We start from the raw sequence: 19,503 nt of genomic DNA on the forward strand, positions 1-19,503 counted from the left end.
GTAATTGTCTGTATAAGCTAAGTACACTTAAGTATATCTCTGATAAGCAAAAGTAAACTGAAAGTATACTCTCTCTCTCTCTCAGGTTTAAAATAAGTATACTAATAGCCCACTTGCTTTGGATTCATCATGTAAATATCAATATTTATATTTTGTAAATTGGTATAGAGAGTGATATTACATTAAAGTAAATAAAAGTAAATAATACATCTTTTTTTTTATTAAAAAAAAGATACAGAGAATAATGTGAACTTGATTTTTATGGAGGAAGAAATCATGACTCAAATATGTGATCAGGCAACATTTGTCTCTTTAGCTGAGAGTAAATGTGAACAGAACATGATGTGTTATTAGATATTTTAATAATGTTTTTAATGAAGTTATTAGTGTGAATGTGTAGTGTGTGCTTGGTGAGGTTCCTGTCAGCTCTGTGTTCAGTGGTCTGTGTCAGAGTCTCTTCCTCTTCAGCAGCTGCAGTCGGTTCCTGCTGTAACAGCTCAGTGTCTCTGCAGTCGGACTGAGGGAGGTTTTTGTACGACTACAAATCACTGTGTGAACACACCACCGCTGTGGTAACTCTGACAGTAATAAACTGCTGCGTCTTCAGTCTGAACTCCACTGATGGTCAAAGTGAAGTCAGAGCTGCTTCCACTGCCACTAAACCGAGCTGCTGTTCCTGATACACGTGTGCTCACAAGTTTTATTAGGAGCTTTGGAGTCTGTCCAGATTTCTGTTGATACCAGTACATATTATTGGAATTGTAAACAGCTCGGCTGGTCTTACAGGTGAGAGAGACGGTGGATCCTGGAGTAGATGTCACTACTGGAGGCTGAGTCACAGTCACCTGACCGCTGCATCCTGCAGACAAAAACAAATCATTCATTTATCAGCAGAAATAAATGAGAGAAAAGGCAGCACATCATGTCTGAAATGTTGCTGAGTGAATGAACCTGTAAAACAGCAGCAGGCCAGCGTCCAGATGAGGATGGTGATGAGAGTCATGCTGGTTGTGCTTTCTGCTGTGTTGACTGACACATCTGAGTCCTGCAGTGTTGAACTCACAGGACTATAAACCTTCTCAGTTCACTGGAGGATCAGCTGACGATGCAAAGCCTCCTCTCTATGGAAATCATTTCTCTGCTCTCAACACACTGAAGGCAACGTGGGACACTAAATCAGGAGGAATACTGCTTGGATTTACACCATCTATCATCTGAATGGATAATAGAAGAAACATATTTATATTAGAAGTGCAGTTGAGGATTTAAGGATGAGTTTGTGTCCACTGTGGTTGGTATGATATGTCTGTTTGTCTGCCTTTAATCTACTGACAGGGTTTACTGGAGATAAATAACATATTTTAGATCTACTTAATATGAGTTTATTAGTTATTATTATTATTAAAAAGCATCATGTTCATTTAACCATGTAGCAACTGATATGAAATGTGAAAAAATGACTTAGTTACAAGGAGACTGTGATCGTTTCTCTGTCTGGTGTAGAAAAGTAAAGAAAATTAAAGAAATAATCTTCATTTATACAATAATTTCAATTGATATCATTAATTTTATATGTATGGATTCAATAAAGTATAATTGTTTATGTGTTAATTGAGGAAGCAGAGAGTTTTTTCAGTGGATAGATGCTTGTTCACAGTGCAGGAGGTTTTTGTACGGCCACTTAATGAGTTTGTATCACTGTGGTGGACTTTTGGTGGAGGAACCAAACTCATCATTAACTGTAAGTACCAGAGATTTATAATTTATACAATATGAAATATTCTTTTAATACTAACTTTTGCATCATAATTTTATAAAATGAAAAATTATTTTGGGATAATTTACATGTGGATATTATGTTTTGCTGTCTATTAAGCTTGGCTGGTATTGAAGTTTAGGAAAATATTAATATTAATATTCTTTTAGTATTAAAGAAGATGTCATGGTGAAATTTATGCAGAATAATTTTCGCTTTTTTTCCAATAATATATTTGTTTAATAATGTTTGGTTGTAAATTTGTTCTGCAGGAACATTTTAACGTTCAGAAAATAACAGCAAAATTTAATTTCAAGTTATTTATGTTTTATGTTTTACTGTAACATTTAAACGATTGTTAGGTATAAAAACTGTTGCAAATGCAGTTAAAACAAATTTAAGAGTCCATATGTTCATTTAGTATCGCTGTAGTTTGACTTCACAGTTCGTTAGTTTAAAGTGGAGAAAAGGAAGTGAAACAGACAGATGATAAAGTCTATAACTGAATACAGATGTTACATTTGCATCACAGCGATGAATCATTTACTGTCACACATTATAAAGAAGATAGAAAGATTTAATTTAATAATCATTAATACAATGTTCCCATTTAAAATCACAGATAAGTCATGTTGCATATTAATTATTAGATATTTATGAAGAGTTCCACAGTAGAAGATTCATTACTTTAAATATAAAACAAAGTTCTACTATTGTGTTTTATTTGTTAACCCCTCATTTCCTGCCATGTGTCAGCTCCTCTCCTCTGTCTGATCACAGTATCATGCACACAGCTGATCCACAGTAGTGTTAACCTCTGTCAGGTATCATAACTGTCTCATGTCCAGCTGTCTGTCCTACAGTGGAAGTTCATCTGCTCCTTGTGTGTCTCTGCTCTCCCCTCCAGCTGGCACCATGGTCAGGCCCTCAGTCTCTCTGCTTCCCCCCCTCCTCTGAGCAGCTCTCTGGGGGCTCGGCCACGCTGGCCTGCCTGCTGACCGGCTACTCTCCTCAGGGAGCCGTGGTGAGCTGGCAGGTGGACGGTACGGAGGTGACGGAGGGGGTCCTGAGCAGCTCAGAGGAGGAGAAGAGCGGCCGCTACAGCAGCAGCAGCACCCTGAGCCTGAGCCAGGAGCGCTGGATGGAAGGAGAGCTGTACTCCTGCAGGGTCCTCCATCAGGGCCACAGCCAGACCCAGTCCCTCCACAGGAGCCAGTGTAAGGGCTAGAGGGGCCGGCTGAAGCCCAGGACAGGAGCTCTGTGTGGGGGGGAGCAGCTCTGATCAATAGCAGTTTGAATGCTTGTAGAGGAAACTGAAGCTTTGTGTGACAGAGAACAACACTGCTGTAAAGTGTTGGACAACAACAACTTAGAGAGGAATGTGTGTCGCTCAGCAGCTTCATGTGAGTGAGCTTAATAACTGTCATGTTGATCACTGATGTTGTTGCTAATAAAGATTTCACTGATACATAACTTCATGAAGTGTTTGCTCTTTTATTTTATGAAGAGTAGAAAGAAATTAACTGGTTTTATAACTTCAACTGATTCTCCTCTCTGTGGAAAATGAAAACCCTCACGACAAAGTAGTATACTTCAAGCTTATTTTATGAAGTTAAGTAAAGTTCAAGTATACTACAAGTGAATAGGTATACTCTTAGTTTAATAGTTATATACTTGGAGCCCACTTAGCTAATGATTTATGTATTACATAAAGAGACTTGCTCCTTTTGCTATTTGACTTGATGTTTTGTGATGATAAAATAAGTATCCAACAATGTAGAACATTTTTGATGAATTTAATTAAATTCATATCAAAACATTCTGTAACAAACTCTCACACACATCCTTAAAGTGGCTATAGTCAATATTTTGATAATAACAGTTTTCAAATGGCAATATGAAAGCGGTTTCTCATAGTGATGAACCTACAGAGAATTACCACCCATATCTGCTGCAGGAACTATGAAAGTCTATAGAACATTTTGGGCAAATCCACTAATTACATGTGGGTGGTCCTACAACAGGAGTCAGGGGATCACATAAGTCTTTGTAGCAGATCTTCTGGGCACCGTGAATATCTGAACCCAAATTTCATGAAAATCCATCCAATAGCTTTGGAGACATTTGACTAAAAACTAAAAGATCAATCTCATGGTGGTGCTAAAGTTCAAGTCAGTAGGATTAATCCTCAGGACACCATGAACATCTGTATGTTGCTGAGTGAATGAACTTGAATGAAAAAAATATTGTATTAAGATATACAGTATATTTTCCTCTAAAATGTAATGGAGTAGAAAGAGAATATAGCAGAAAGAAGAATACTCCAAAAGTACCTCAAAAATGCACTTAAATACAGCACTTGAGTAAATGTACTTTGTTTTTTGTGATCAAATTTTTTTTTTTTTTAAAGATATGCATTTGGAATTATTAACAATAACAAAAGAAAAAATCCATAATTCAAAACCAAACGTTAATTGAAAATAATAATAATAGTAATAATAATAATAATAATAATAATAATAATAATAATAATAATAATAATAATATAGATAGATACCCTCCAAAAAAAATTAATGAATAAATAAAAAATAAAATAAGAAATTACAAAACTAGCTAATGGTGACTCCCACCCCTCAAAATAAATCTCCATTTAATACACTATGGGATATGTTACGATACATTTAAGTTACATAAATTTGGGGATTTTACTTAAGGCCCCTGTCCAGGATGAGATCGTTTTCTAATGTAGTTTGTTTATATTCTGAAAGTAAATAGTTTTATATCTTCTAGACTTCTATCTGTGGAAAATAACACGCAACTATTAGTTCCACTATCTTAATTAGTGAGGACAGGGGGGGAGACAGTGGAATAAAATATAAAGCAGTTCTTGTGCTAAAGTATAAAATTCATCATGATGTCATTAAAGGTTTTTAGTTTATTTTTTTTTGCTCTATAGACAAACTGAAATGTACAGTATGATGTGCCTATACTGTATAGTGTGAATGTGTAGTGTGTGCTTGGTGAGGTTCCTGTCAGCTCTGTGTTCAGTGGTCTGTGTCAGAGTCTCTTCCTCTTCAGCAGCTGCAGTCGGTTCCTGCTGTAACAGCTCAGTGTCTCTGCAGTCGGACTGAGGGAGGTTTTTGTACGACTACAAATCACTGTGTGAACACGCTAGCACTGTTTATATAGTGGGCACTCTGACAGTAATAAACTGCTGCGTCTTCAGTCTGAACTCCACTGATGGTCAAAGTGAAGTCAGAGCTGCTTCCACTGCCACTAAACCGAGCTGCTGTTCCTGATACACGTGTGCTCGCATATTTTATTAGGAGCTTTGGAGGCTGTCCAGATTTCTGTTGATACCAGCTCATAAAATCACCATTACTGTTTCTGTAAACAGCTTGGCTGGTCTTACAGGTGAGAGAGACGGTGGATCCTGGAGTAGATGTCACTACTGGAGGCTGAGTCACAGTCACCTGACCGCTGCATCCTGCAGACAAAAACAAATCATTCATTTATCAGCAGAAATAAATGAGAGAAAAGGCAGCACATCATGTCTGAAATGTTGCTGAGTGAATGAACCTGTAAAACAGCAGCAGGCCAGCGTCCAGATGAGGATGGTGATGAGAGTCATGCTGGTTGTGCTTTCTGCTGTGTTGACTGACACATCTGAGTCCTGCAGTGTTGAACTCACAGGACTATAAACCTTCTCAGTTCACTGGAGGATCAGCTGACGATGCAAAGCCTCCTCTCTATGGAAATCATTTCTCTGCTCTCAACACACTGAAGGCAACGTGGGACACTAAATCAGGAGGATTACTGCTTGGATTTACACCATCTATCATCTGAATGGATAATAGAAGAAACATATTTATATTAGAAGTGCAGTTGAGGATTTAAGGATGAGTTTGTGTCCACTGTGGTTGGTATGATATGTCTGTTTGTCTGCCTTTAATCTACTGACAGGGTTTACTGGAGATAAATAACATATTTCAGTTCTGCTTAATATGATTTTATGAATTATTATTATTATTAAAAAGCATCATATTCATTTAACCATGTAGCAACTGATATAAAACTGTGAAAAAAATGACTTTGTTACAATGAGACTGTGATCATTTCTCTGTCTGGTGTAGAAAAGTAAAGCAAAATTAAAGAAATAATCTTCATTTATACAATAATTTCAATTGATATCATTAATTTAATGTTTGTAAATTCAATAAAGTATAAATGTTTCTGTGTTAATTGAGAGAGCAGAGAGTATTTTCAGTGGATAGATGCTTGTTCACAGTGCAGGAGGTTTTTGTACGGCCACTTAATGAGTTTGTATCACTGTGGTACACTTTTGGTGGAGGAACCAAACTCATCATTAACTGTAAGTACCAGAGATTTATAATTTATACAACATGAAATATTCTTTTAATACTAAAATTTGCATCAGAATTTTAAAAAAATTAAAAAAATATTTTGGATAAATTACATGATGCGGATATTATGTTTTGCTGTCTATTAAGCTTGGCTGATATTGAAGTTTAGGAAAATATTAATGTTAATATTCTTTTAGTATTAAAGAAGATGTTATGGTGAAATATATGCAGAATAATTTTCGCTTTTTTCCAATCAGATATTTGTTTAATAAAGTTTGGTTGTAAATTTGTTCTGCAGGAACATTTTAATGTTCAGAAAATAACAGCAAAATTTAATTTCAAGTTTCTTATGTTTTATGTTTTACTATAACACTTAAACGATTGTTAGGTATAAAAACTGTTGCAAATGCCGTTAAAATGTTCATTTAGTATCGCTGTAGTTTGACTTCACAGTTCATTAGTTTAAAGTGGAGAAAAGGAAGTGAAACAGACAGATGATAAAGTCTATAACTGAATACAGATGTTACATTTGCATCGCAGCAATGAATCATTTACTGTCACACATTATAAAGAAGATAGAAAGATTTCATTTAATGATCATTAATACAATGTTCTCATTAAATTCACAGATAAATCATGTTGCATATTAATTATTAGATATTTATGATGAGTTCCACAGTAGAAGATTCATTACTTTAAATAAAAAACAAAGTTTTACTATTGTGTTTTATATGTTAACTCCTCATTTCCTGCCATGTGTCAGCTCCTCTCCTCTGTCTGATCACAGTATCATGCACACAGCTGATCCACAGTAGTGTTAACCTCTGTCAGGTATCATAACTGTCTCATGTCCAGCTGTCTGTCCTACAGTGGAAGTTCATCTGCTCCTTGTGTGTCTCTGCTCTCCCCTCCAGCTGGCACCATGGTCAGGCCCTCAGTCTCTCTGCTTCCCCCCTCCTCTGAGCAGCTCTCTGGGGGCTCGGCCACGCTGGCCTGCCTGCTGACCGGCTACTCTCCTCAGGGAGCCGTGGTGAGCTGGCAGGTGGACGGTACGGAGGTGACGGAGGGGGTCCTGAGCAGCTCAGAGGAGGAGAAGAGCGGCCGCTACAGCAGCAGCAGCACCCTGAGCCTGAGCCAGGAACGCTGGATGGAAGGAGAGCTGTACTCCTGCAGGGTCCTCCATCAGGGCCACAGCCAGACCCAGTCCCTCCACAGGAGCCAGTGTAAGGGCTAGAGGGGCCGGCTGAAGCCCAGGACAGGAGCTCTGTGGGGGGGGGGAGCAGCTCTGATCAATAGCAGTTTGAATGCTTGTAGAGGAAACTGAAGCTTTGTGTGACAGAGAACAACACTGCTGTAAAGTGTTGGACAACAACAACTTAGAGAGGAATGTGTGTCGCTCAGCAGCTTCATGTGAGTGAGCTTAATAACTGTCATGTTGATCACTGATGTTGTTGCTAATAAAGATTTCACTGATACATAACTTCATGAAGTGTTTGCTCTTTTATTTTATGAAGAGTAGAAAGAAATTAACTGGTTTTATAACTTCAACTGATTCTCCTCTCTGTGGAAAATGAAAACCCTCACGACAAAGTAGTATACTTAGAGTTTATTTTATGAAGTTAAGTAAAGTTCAAGTATACTACAAGTGAATAGGTATACTCTTAGTTTAATAGTTATATACTTGTAGCCCACTTAGCTAATGATTTATGTATTACATAAAGAGACTTGCTCCTTTTGCTATTTGACTTGATGTTTTGTGATGATAAAATAAGTAAATACATTTTCTCACACGTCTCCACGGTGAACGAAGAATCCAACAATGTAGAACATTTTTGATGAATTTAATTAAATTCATATCAAAACATTCTGTAACAAACTCTCACACACATCCTTAAAGTGGCTATAGTCAATATTTTGATAATAACATTTATCAAATGGCAATATGAAAGCGGTTTCTCATAGTGATGAACCTACAGAGAATTACCACCCACATCTGCTGCAGGAACCATGAAAGTCTATAGAACATTTTGTGCAAATCCACCAATTACATGGGGTGTTCCTACAACAGGAGTCAGGGGATCACATAAGTCTTTGTAGCAGATCTTCTGGGCACCGTGAATATCTGAACCCAAATTTCATGACAATCCATCCAATAGCTTTGGAGACATTTGACTAAAAACTAAAAGATCAATCTCATGGTGGTGCTAAAGTTAAAGTCAGTAGGATTAATCCTCAGGAGACCATGAACATCTGTATGTTGCTGAGTGAATGAACTTGATTAAAAAAATAATTGTATTAAGACATACAGCAGATTATCCTCTAACATGTAATGGAGTAGAAAGAGAATATAGCAAAAAGAAGAATACTTCAAAAATACCTCAAAAATGCACTTAAATACAGCACTTGAGTAAATGTACTTTGTTTTTCTTTGTGATCAAATTTGATTGATTTTAAAGATATGCATTGGGAATTATTAACAATAACAAAAGAAAAAATCCATAATTCAAAACCAAACGTTAATTAAAAATAATAATAATAATAATAATAATAATAATAATAATAATAATAATAATAATAATGATAATAATAATAATAATAATAATAATAATAATAATAATAATAATAATAATAATAATGATAATTAAAATAATAGATACCCTCCAAAAAAAATTAATGAATAAATAAAAAATAAAATAAGAAATTACAAAACTAGCTAATGGTGACTCCCACCCCTCAAAATAGATCTCCATTTAATACACAATGGGATATGTTATGATACAATTAAGTTACATAAATTTGGGGATTTTACTTATGGCCCCTGTTCAGGATGAGATCGTTTTCTAATGTAGTTTGTTTATATTCTAAAAGTAAATAGTTTTATATCTTCTAGACTTCTATCTGTGGAAAATAACACGCAACTATTAGTTTCACTATCTTAATTAGTGAGGACAGGGGGGGAGACAGGGGAATAAAATATAAAGCAGTTCTTGTGCTAAAGTATAAAATTCATCATGATGTCATTAAAGGTTTTTAGTTTATTTTTTTTTGCTCTATAGACAAACTGAAATGTACAGTATGATGTGCCTATACTGTATAGTGTGAATGTGTAGTGTGTGCTTGGTGAGGTTCCTGTCAGCTCTGTGTTCAGTGGTCTGTGTCAGAGTCTCTTCCTCTTCAGCAGCTGCAGTCGGTTCCTGCTGTAACAGCTCAGTGTCTCTGCAGTCGGACTGAGGGAGGTTTTTGTACGACTACAAATCACTGTGTGAACACCCAAGCACTGTTTATATAGTGGGCACTCTGACAGTAATAAACTGCTGCGTCTTCAGTCTGAACTCCACTGATGGTCAAAGTGAAGTCAGAGCTGCTTCCACTGCCACTAAACCGAGCTGCTGTTCCTGATACACGTGTGCTCACAAGTTTTATTAGGAGCTTTGGAGGCTGTCCAGATTTCTGTTGATACCAGTGCATATAGTCACCCAAAAGAAAGTTACTGTAAACAGCTCGGCTGGTCTTACAGGTGAGAGAGACGGTGGATCCTGGAGTAGATGTCACTACTGGAGGCTGAGTCACAGTCACCTGACCGCTGCATCCTGCAGACAAAAACAAATCATTCATTGATCAGCAGAAATAAATGAGAGAAAAGGCAGCACATCATGTCTGAAATGTTGCTGAGTGAATGAACCTGTAAAACAGCAGCAGGCCAGCGTCCAGATGAGGATGGTGATGAGAGTCATGCTGGTTGTGCTTTCTGCTGTGTTGACTGACACATCTGAGTCCTGCAGTGTTGAACTCACAGGACTATAAACCTTCTCAGTTCACTGGAGGATCAGCTGACGATGCAAAGCCTCCTCTCTATGGAAATGATTTCTCTGCTCTCAACACACTGAAGGCAACGTGGGACACTAAATCAGGAGGAATACAGCTTGGATTTACACCATCTATCATCTGAATGGATAACAGAAGAAACATATTTATATTAGAAGTGCAGTTGAGGATTTAAGGATGAGTTTGTGTCCACTGTGGTTGGTATGATATGTCTGTTTGTCTGCCTTTAATCTACTGACAGGGTTTACTGGAGATAAATAACATATTTCAGATCTGCTTAATATGAGTTTATGAGTTATTATTGTTATTAAAAAGCATCATGTTCATTTAACCATGTAGCAACTGATATAAAACTGTGAAAAAATGACTTTGTTACAAGGAGACTGTGATCGTTTCTCTGTCTGGTGTAGAAAAGTAAAGCAAAATTATATAATTAATCTTCATTTATACAATAATTTCAATCCATATCATTAATTTAATGTTTGTAGATTCAATAAAGTATAAATGTTTATGTGTTAATTGAGAAAGCAGAGAGTATTTTCAGTGGATAGATGCTTGTTCACAGTGCAGGAGGTTTTTGTACGGCCACTTAATGAGTTTGTATCACTGTGGTTGACTTTTGGTGGAGGAACCAAACTCATCATTAACTGTAAGTACCAGAGATTTTTTTATTTTATACAACATATAGCAAATATTATTTTTTTATCAAATATTAAATTTTAATTTGATCTAGTTCAGTTTTTTATGTTATTGATAATTTATGTTATTTTATAAAGCTGAACTCATAATCTGAGAAGAATCTTTACCGAAATCAATATTCATTCAGTAATGTAGATAATAAGATTAATAATTATTATTTTTCTAATATTCTATTTGTAATAAGATTTATTTAATATCGGCTTTAAAAACATTTTAAAGACAAATTTATTTAAACTTTACACTAAATGTGTTTGTTAAATTCTTTGATTCGTTTATTTTGTAAATATAAAAAAATATATATTGATTTAAAATGTGATGTAGATTCCTGTTGAACACAAATGTGATTTTATAGGTAAATGCAGCTCATCTTTGTGTTCACGGTTCATTAATTGTACATGTAGTGAACAGGAAGTGAAAGAGACAGATGACAAAGGTTTTAACTGTATTTAACTGTCAGTTTAAACAGAAGAAAATCATCTCAGGGACGAGTTATTCACTGTCACACATTATGAAACACATACGAAGATGTCATCAATAATCTTCATCGATGAACCTTTTTAGTTGCATTCACACTTGAATCATGAGGCTGATGGTGAGATACTGAGTGATTTATGAGTGCAGCAGCAGCAGCTCAAGTTATTCTGTTTTATTTGATGAAATATAATAAATGAGCAGGATGTGATGTTTCTTTATTACCAAGCCTTCACTCTCATTGCTTTGTCTTTTCTCCCCCCCTCTCCTCCCCCTCTCTCTCCTCCAGTGGGTGTGGTGCAGCCCACCCTGACCGTCCTCCCCCCCTCCAGAGAGGAGCTGCAGCAGGGCAGTGCCACACTGGTGTGTCTGGCCAGCGGGGGCTTCCCCTCAGCCTGGACGCTGGGCTGGAAGGTGGGGTGCAGCAGCAGCTCCTCAGGGGCGTCACACAGCCTGGAGGTCCTGGGGAGGGACGGCCACTACAGCTGGAGCAGCACCTTGAGCCTCCCTGCAGACCAGTGGAGGAAGGCGGGCTCAGTGAGCTGTGAGGCCAGTCTGAGTGGACAGAGGCCTGTCACTCAAAGCCTGGAGCCTGACCGCTGCTCAGAGTAGAGCTTCAGCAACACTTCCTGTCTGCAAATGATGCCGCTTCTTTGACAGAGATCTGGATGAAGCTCCAGATCTCCTCTGTTCACATGTTTCTGCATGTTTCACAGCTCTCTACTCAGTGTTTTACTCTGCATGTTGCTTTCTAATACTCATCTTCTGCATGTTCTTCTTTATGTTCATTAAATGATTTTCACTCAAAGAGAAACTATTCATTCATCAGAAATGTGGCATGAACATTAAACCATCATTAAATAAAACTGTGGATTATAATAAATGAGTGTCTTTGTATTTATTTTATAACATATTCATTATGAAAAATACCTTCTTGATCATCTCAGTATTAAACCTGATATCCCTTACAAAAAAAAAGTATAATCCCAAGTATACTTTATGAAATAAATATTAATATCAATCTACTAGTAATACTTCAACACTTCTTGGGACTAAATTGGTCCACTTTTAAGTTTATATAAGTATACTTTTAAGTAGCTTAGATCCAAGTTGTATTTTGTACTGCAACTATAATATGAACTATACTACAAGTGAGCTTGTACTGTGAACTAGTTATATACTTGTAGCCCACTTTTTAGTTTTTGAATGTACACTTTAAAGTATACTCTCAGTAAACTACTAGTTTAAATAGTTTTCAGAATACTTGTAAGTTGTCTTTAAGTGAACTTATAGTACTTAGCCAAATATACTTTACTGTAAACGTTTCAGTTCACTTGGACTTTTCTCTAAACTTGCCAAGTACACTGAAACATTTCTGTATACTTGGCAGTATAAGCCAAGTATACTCAAGTATAATTTTGTTAAGTATATCTCTGATAAGTACATAAAAAGTAAACTGAAAGCATATTCTCTTATTTTAAGTTTGAAAGAAGTATGCTAATAGCACAAATGAATAATGAATAAACTTCTTTTTTGTACGGGATACTACACCTGATAGTACAGGAGATGGTTGTATTTTTGTTAAATTAGATAATCTTGATTCTGTTTCAACTCTTGTTACATTATATTGTTTTGTGCAGCTGTTGGTAGAAACACTTTTCAACATGTTTTGATATCAGTGGCTAAAGTCCAACAAGAGTTTATCCTCCCCAGTTTACTCATAAAGAGACTGAAGGACAAGATTATAAGTTTAAACTGTGTATGGAAGAGCGTCTGTGAGTTTGTTCCAGTTTTATTTAGATTCATTGTGGTTCTGCTTGATGACTCTTGTGTTGTGTTCACTGGACCAGTTCTCCTCATCACAGTCTCTTCACCAACCCTCTGCACCTGCAGCAGGCCGGTTTCACTTCAGTCAAACTGAAGGAGGTTTTTGTACGGCTCTAAATCACTGTGTGAACACATCAGCACTGTTTATTTCGTGGTAACTCTGACAGTAATAAACTGCTGCGTCTTCAGTCAGAACTCCACTGATGGTCAAAGTGAAGTCAGAGCTGCTTCCACTGCCACTAAACCGAGCTGCTGTTCCTGATTCACGTTGGTTCGCATATCTTATTAGAAGCTTTGGACTCTCTCCAGATTTCTGTTGATACCAGAACATACAATCAGCACTACTACTACAAGTTGGAACAGCTTGGCTGGTCTTACAGGTGAGCGAGACGGTGGATCCTGGAGTAGGTGTCACTACTGGAGGCTGAGTCACAGTCACCTGACCGCTGCATCCTGCAGACAAAAACAAATCATTCATTGATCAGCAGAAATAAATGAGAGAAAAGGCAGCACATCATGTCTGAAATGTTGCTGAGTGAATGAACCTGTAAAACAGCAGCAGGCCAGCGTCCAGATGAGGATGGTGATGAGAGTCATGCTGGTTGTGCTTTCTGCTGTGTTGACTGACACATCTGAGTCCTGCAGTGTTGAACTCACAGGACTATAAACCTTCTCAGTTCACTGGAGGATCAGCTGACGATGCAAAGCCTCCTCTCTATGGAAATCATTTCTCTGCTCTCAACACACTGAAGGCAACGTGGGACACTAAATCAGGAGGCATACTGCTTGGATTTACACCATCTATCATCTGAATGGATAATAGAAGAAACATATTTATATTAGAAGTGCAGTTGAGGATTTAAGGATGAGTTTGTGTCCACTGTGGTTGGTATGATATGTCTGTTTGTCTGCCTTTAATCTACTGACAGGGTTTACTGGAGATAAATAACATATTTCAGTTCTGCTTAATATGAGTTTATGAGTTATTATTATTAAAAAACATCATGTTCATTTAACCATGTAGCAACTGATATGATACTGTGAAAAAATGATTTTGTTACAAGGAGACTGTGATCGTTTCTCTGTCTGGTGTAGAAGAGTAAAGCAAAATTAAAGAAATAATCTTCATTTATACAATAATTTCAATTGATATCATTAATTTCATGTTTGTTTTTTATAACATATTCATTGTGAAAAATACCTTCTTGATCATCTCATAATCAAACCTGATATACTTCACCTGATAGTACAGGAGATGGTTGTATTTTTTTAAATTAGATAATCTTGATTCGGTTTCAACTCTTGTTACATTAGATTGTTTTGTGCAGCTGATGGTTGAAACACTTTTCAACATGTTTTGATATCAGTGGCTAAAGTCCAACAAGAGTTTATCCTCCCCAGTTTACCCAGAAAGAGACAAGATTATAAGTTTAAACTGTAGATGGAAGAGTGTCTGTGAGTTTGTTCCAGTTTTATTTAGATTCATTGTGGTTCTGCTTGATGACTCTTGTGTTGTGTTCACTGGACCAGTTCTCCTCAGCACAGTCTCTTCACCAACCCTCTGCACCTGCAGCAGGCCGGTTTCACTTCAGTCAAACTGAAGGAGGTTTTTGTACGGCTCTAAATCACTGTGTGAACACCCAAGCACTGTTTATTTGATGGAGACTCTGACAGTAATAAACTGCTGCGTCTTCAGTCTGAACTCCACTGATGGTAAAAGTGAAGTCAGAGCTGCTTCCACTGCCACTAAACCGAGCTGCTGTTCCTGATACACGTGTGCTCACAAATTTTATTAGGAGCTTTGGAGGCTGTCCAGATTTCTGTTGATACCAGTGCATATTATTGGAATTGTGAACAGCTCGGCTGGTCTTACAGGTGAGAGAGACGGTGGATCCTGGAGTAGATGTCTCTACTGGAGGCTGAGTCACAGTCACCTGACCGCTGCATCCTGCAGACAAAAACAAATCATTCATTTATCAGCAGAAATAAATGAGAGAAAAGGCAGCACATCATGTCTGAAATGTTGCTGAGTGAATGAACCTGTAAAACAGCAGCAGGCCAGCGTCCAGATGAGGATGGTGATGAGAGTCATGCTGGTTGTGCTTTCTGCTGTGTTGACTGACACATCTGAGTCCTGCAGTGTTGAACTCACAGGACTATAAACCTTCTCAGTTCACTGGAGGATCAGCTGACGATGCAAAGCCTCCTCTCTATGGAAATCATTTCTCTGCTCTCAACACACTGAAGGCAACGTGGGACACTAAATCAGGAGGAATACTGCTTGGATTTACACCATCTATCATCTGAATGGATAATAGAAGAAACATATTTATATTAGAAGTGCAGTTGAGGATTTAAGGATGAGTTTGTGTCCACTGTGGTTGGTATGATATGTCTGTTTGTCTGCCTTTAATCTACTGACAGAGTTTACTGGAGATAAATAACATATTTCAGTTCTGCTTAATATGAGTTTATATAAGTTAATTATTATTAATTTTATTATTATTATTAAGTTATTATTATTAAAAAGCATCATGTTTATTTAACCTTGTAGCAACTGATATAAAACTGTGAGAAAATGACTTTGTTACAAGGAGACTGTGATCGTTTCTCTGTCTGGTGTAGAAAAGTAAAGCAAAATTATATAATTAATCTCCATTTATATAATAATTTCTATCCATGTCATTAAATAAATATTGTAGATTCAATAAAGTATAATTGTTTCTGTGTTAATTGAGAAAGCAGAGAGTATTTTCAGTGGATAGATGCTTGTTCACAGTGCAGGAGGTTTTTGTACGGCCACTTAATGAGTTTGTATCACTGTGGTGGACTTTTGGTGGAGGAACCAAACTCATCATTAACTGTAAGTACCAGAGATTTATAATTTATACAACATGAAATATTCTTTTAATACTAACTTTTGCATCATAATTTTATAAAATGAAAAATTATTTTGGGATAATTTACATGTGGATATTATGTTTTGATGTCTATTAAGCTCGGCTGGTATTGAAGTTTAGGAAAATATTAATGTTAATATTCTTTTAGTATTAAAGAAGATGTTATGGTGAAATATATGCAGAATATTTTCGCTTTTTTTCCAATCAGATATTTGTTTAATAAAGTTTGGTTGTAAATTTGTTCTGCAGGAACATTTTAATGTTCAGAAAATAACAGCAAAATTTAATTTCAATTTTCTTATGTTTTATGTTTTACTGTAACATTTAAATGATTGTTAGGTATAAAAACTGTTGCAAATGCCGTTAAAACTCATTTAAGAGTTCATATGTTCATTTAGTATCGCTGTAGTTTGACTTCACAGTTCGTTAGTTTAAAGTGGAGAAAAGGAAGTGAAACAGACAGATGATAAAGTCTATAACTGAATACAGATGTTACATTTGCATCGCAGCGATGAATCATTTACTGTCACACATTATAAAATACATTTAATTTAATGATCATTAATACAATGTTCCCATTTAAAATCACAGATAAATCATGTTGCATATTAATTATTAGATATTTATGAAGAGTTCCACAGTAGAAGATTCATTACTTTAAATAAAAAACAAAGTTTTACTATTGTGTTTTATATGTTAACTCCTCATTTCCTGCCATGTGTCAGCTCCTCTCCTCTGTCTGATCACAGTATCATGCACACAGCTGATCCACAGTAGTGTTAACCTCTGTCAGGTATCATAACTGTCTCATGTCCAGCTGTCTGTCCTACAGTGGAAGTTCATCTGCTCCTTGTGTGTCTCTGCTCTCCCCTCCAGCTGGCACCATGGTCAGGCCCTCAGTCTCTCTGCTTCCCCCCTCCTCTGAGCAGCTCTCTGGGGGCTCGGCCACGCTGGCCTGCCTGCTGACCGGCTACTCTCCTCAGGGAGCCGTGGTGAGCTGGCAGGTGGACGGTACGGAGGTGACGGAGGGGGTCCTGAGCAGCTCAGAGGAGGAGAAGAGCGGCCGCTACAGCAGCAGCAGCACCCTGAGCCTGAGCCAGGAGCGCTGGATGGAAGGAGAGCTGTACTCCTGCAGGGTCCTCCATCAGGGCCACAGCCAGACCCAGTCCCTCCACAGGAGCCAGTGTAAGGGCTAGAGGGGCCGGCTGAAGCCCAGGACAGGAGCTCTGTGTGGGGGGGAGCAGCTCTGATCAATAGCAGTTTGAATGCTTGTAGAGGAAACTGAAGCTTTGTGTGACAGAGAACAACACTGCTGTAAAGTGTTGGACAACAACAACTTAGAGAGGAATGTGTGTCGCTCAGCAGCTTCATGTGAGTGAGCTTAATAACTGTCATGTTGATCACTGATGTTGTTGCTAATAAAGATTTCACTGATACATAACTTCATGAAGTGTTTGCTCTTTTATTTTATGAAGAGTAGAAAGATATTAACTGGTTTTATAACTTCAACTGATTCTCCTCTCTGTGGAAAATGAAAACCCTCACGACAAAGTAGTATACTTAGAGTTTATTTAATGAAGTTAAGCAAAGTTCAAGTATACTACAAGTGAATAGGTATACTCTTACTTTAATAGTTATATACTTGTAGCCCACTTTTTAGTTTATGAAAGTACACTTTGTATACTTTAACTTATAGTACTTAGCCAATGATTTATATATTACATAAAGAGACTTGCTCCTTTTGCTATTTGACTTGATGTTTTGTGATGATAAAAAAATTAATATATTTTTCTCACACGTCTCCACGGTGAACGAAGAATCCAACAACGTAGAAAATTCTTGATGAATTGAAGTAAATTCATATCAAAACATTCATTTACAAACTCTCACACACTTTAATAGGCTAATCTATCAAAAAGTTAGTACGACTACAAGCCAAGTATACCTTTCTGTAGGCCTATAAGGCAAGAATACTTAATTATACTTTTCCAAAGTATATCTCTATCAAAAGATTAACTACAAGTATAATCCAAGTATATTATACTTTTCTGCAATTGTCTGTATAAGCTAAGTATACTTAAATATATCTCTGATAAGTACATAAATAGTAAATTAAAAGTATACTCTTTTGTTTTAAGTTTAAATTAAGTATACTAATAGCAAACTTGCTTTGGATTCATCATGTAAATATTAATATTTCTCCTTTTTAAATTGGTATAAAGAGTGATATTACATTATAGTAAAGAAAAGTAAATAATAAATCTTTTTTTTTATTAAAAAAAAAACTTGGAGAATAATGTGAACTTTACTTTTAGGAAGGAAGAAATCATGACTCAAATATGTGATCAGGCAACATTTGTCTCTTTAGCTGAGAGTAAATGTGAACACAACATGATGTGTTATTATATATTTTAATAATCTCTTTAATGAAGTTATTAGTGTGAATGTGTAGTGTGTGCTTTGTGAGGTTCCTGTCAGCTCTGTGTTCAGTGGTCTGTGTCAGAGTCTCTTCCTCTTCAGCAGCTGCAGTCGGTTCCTGCTGTAACAGCTCAGTGTCTCTGCAGTCGGACTGAGGGAGGTTTTTGTACGACTACAAATCACTGTGTGAACACACCACCGCTGTGGTAACTCTGACAGTAATAAACTGCTGCGTCTTCAGTCTGAACTCCACTGATGGTCAAAGTGAAGTCAGAGCTGCTTCCACTGCCACTAAACCGAGCTGCTGTTCCTGATACACGTGTGCTCACATATTTTATTAGGAGCTTTGGAGTCTGTCCAGATTTCTGTTGATACCAGAACATATTATTGGAATTGAAAACAGCTTGGCTGGTCTTACAGGTGAGAGAGACGGTGGATCCTGGAGTAGATGTCACTACTGGAGGCTGAGTCACAGTCACCTGACCGCTGCATCCTGCAGACAAAAACAAATCATTCATTGATCAGCAGAAATAAATGAGAGAAAAGGCAGCACATCATGTCTGAAATGTTGCTGAGTGAATGAACCTGTAAAACAGCAGCAGGCCAGCGTCCAGATGAGGATGGTGATGAGAGTCATGCTGGTTGTGCTTTCTGCTGTGTTGACTGACACATCTGAGTCCTGCAGTGTTGAACTCACAGGACTATAAACCTTCTCAGTTCACTGGAGGATCAGCTGACGATGCAAAGCCTCCTCTCTATGGAAATCATTTCTCTGCTCTCAACACACTGAAGGCAACGTGGGACACTAAATCAGGAGGAATACTGCTTGGATTTACACCATCTATCATCTGAATGGATAATAGAAGAAACATATTTATATTAGAAGTGCAGTTGAGGATTTAAGGATGAGTTTGTGTCCACTGTGGTTGGTATGATATGTCTGTTTGTCTGCCTTTAATCTATTGACAGGGTTTACTGGAGATAAATAACATATTTCAGTTCTGCTTAATATGAGTTTATAAGTTATTATTATTAAAAAGCATCATGTTCATTTAACCATGTAGCAACTGATAGAAAGCTGTGAAAAAATGACTTTGTTACAAGGAGACTGTGATCGTTTCTCTGTCTGGTGTAGAAAAGTAAAGCAAAATTAAATAATTAATCTTCATTTATAAAATAATTTCTATCCATGTCATTAAATAAATGTTTGTAGATTCAATAAAGTATGAATGTTTATGTGTTA

At 36.9% G+C, this 19,503-nt stretch overlaps 5 gene segments (V, D, J or C); 4 read left to right on the forward strand and 1 right to left on the reverse strand.

Moving 5' to 3' along the window:
• The window catches only part of LOC119504145, a 116,148-nt gene that overhangs the window by 78,949 nt on the left and 17,696 nt on the right, over positions 1-19,503 (reverse strand).
• Positions 1,670-3,153, forward strand: LOC119504191. The segment is given in 2 exon segments: positions 1,670-1,741; positions 2,664-3,153. Coding segments are annotated over 2 exon segments (378 nt in total).
• Positions 5,657-7,398, forward strand: LOC119504176. The segment is given in 2 exon segments: positions 5,657-5,675; positions 7,035-7,398. A coding segment is annotated over 1 exon segment (312 nt).
• On the forward strand, positions 11,020-11,998 carry LOC119504157. The segment is given in 1 exon segment: positions 11,020-11,998. A coding segment is annotated over 1 exon segment (402 nt).
• On the forward strand, positions 16,422-17,207 carry LOC119504172. The segment is given in 1 exon segment: positions 16,422-17,207. A coding segment is annotated over 1 exon segment (387 nt).

This window comes from Sebastes umbrosus, chromosome 16 (genome assembly GCF_015220745.1).
Source record: "Sebastes umbrosus isolate fSebUmb1 chromosome 16, fSebUmb1.pri, whole genome shotgun sequence".
NCBI classification, from domain to species: Eukaryota; Metazoa; Chordata; class Actinopteri; order Perciformes; family Sebastidae; genus Sebastes; species Sebastes umbrosus.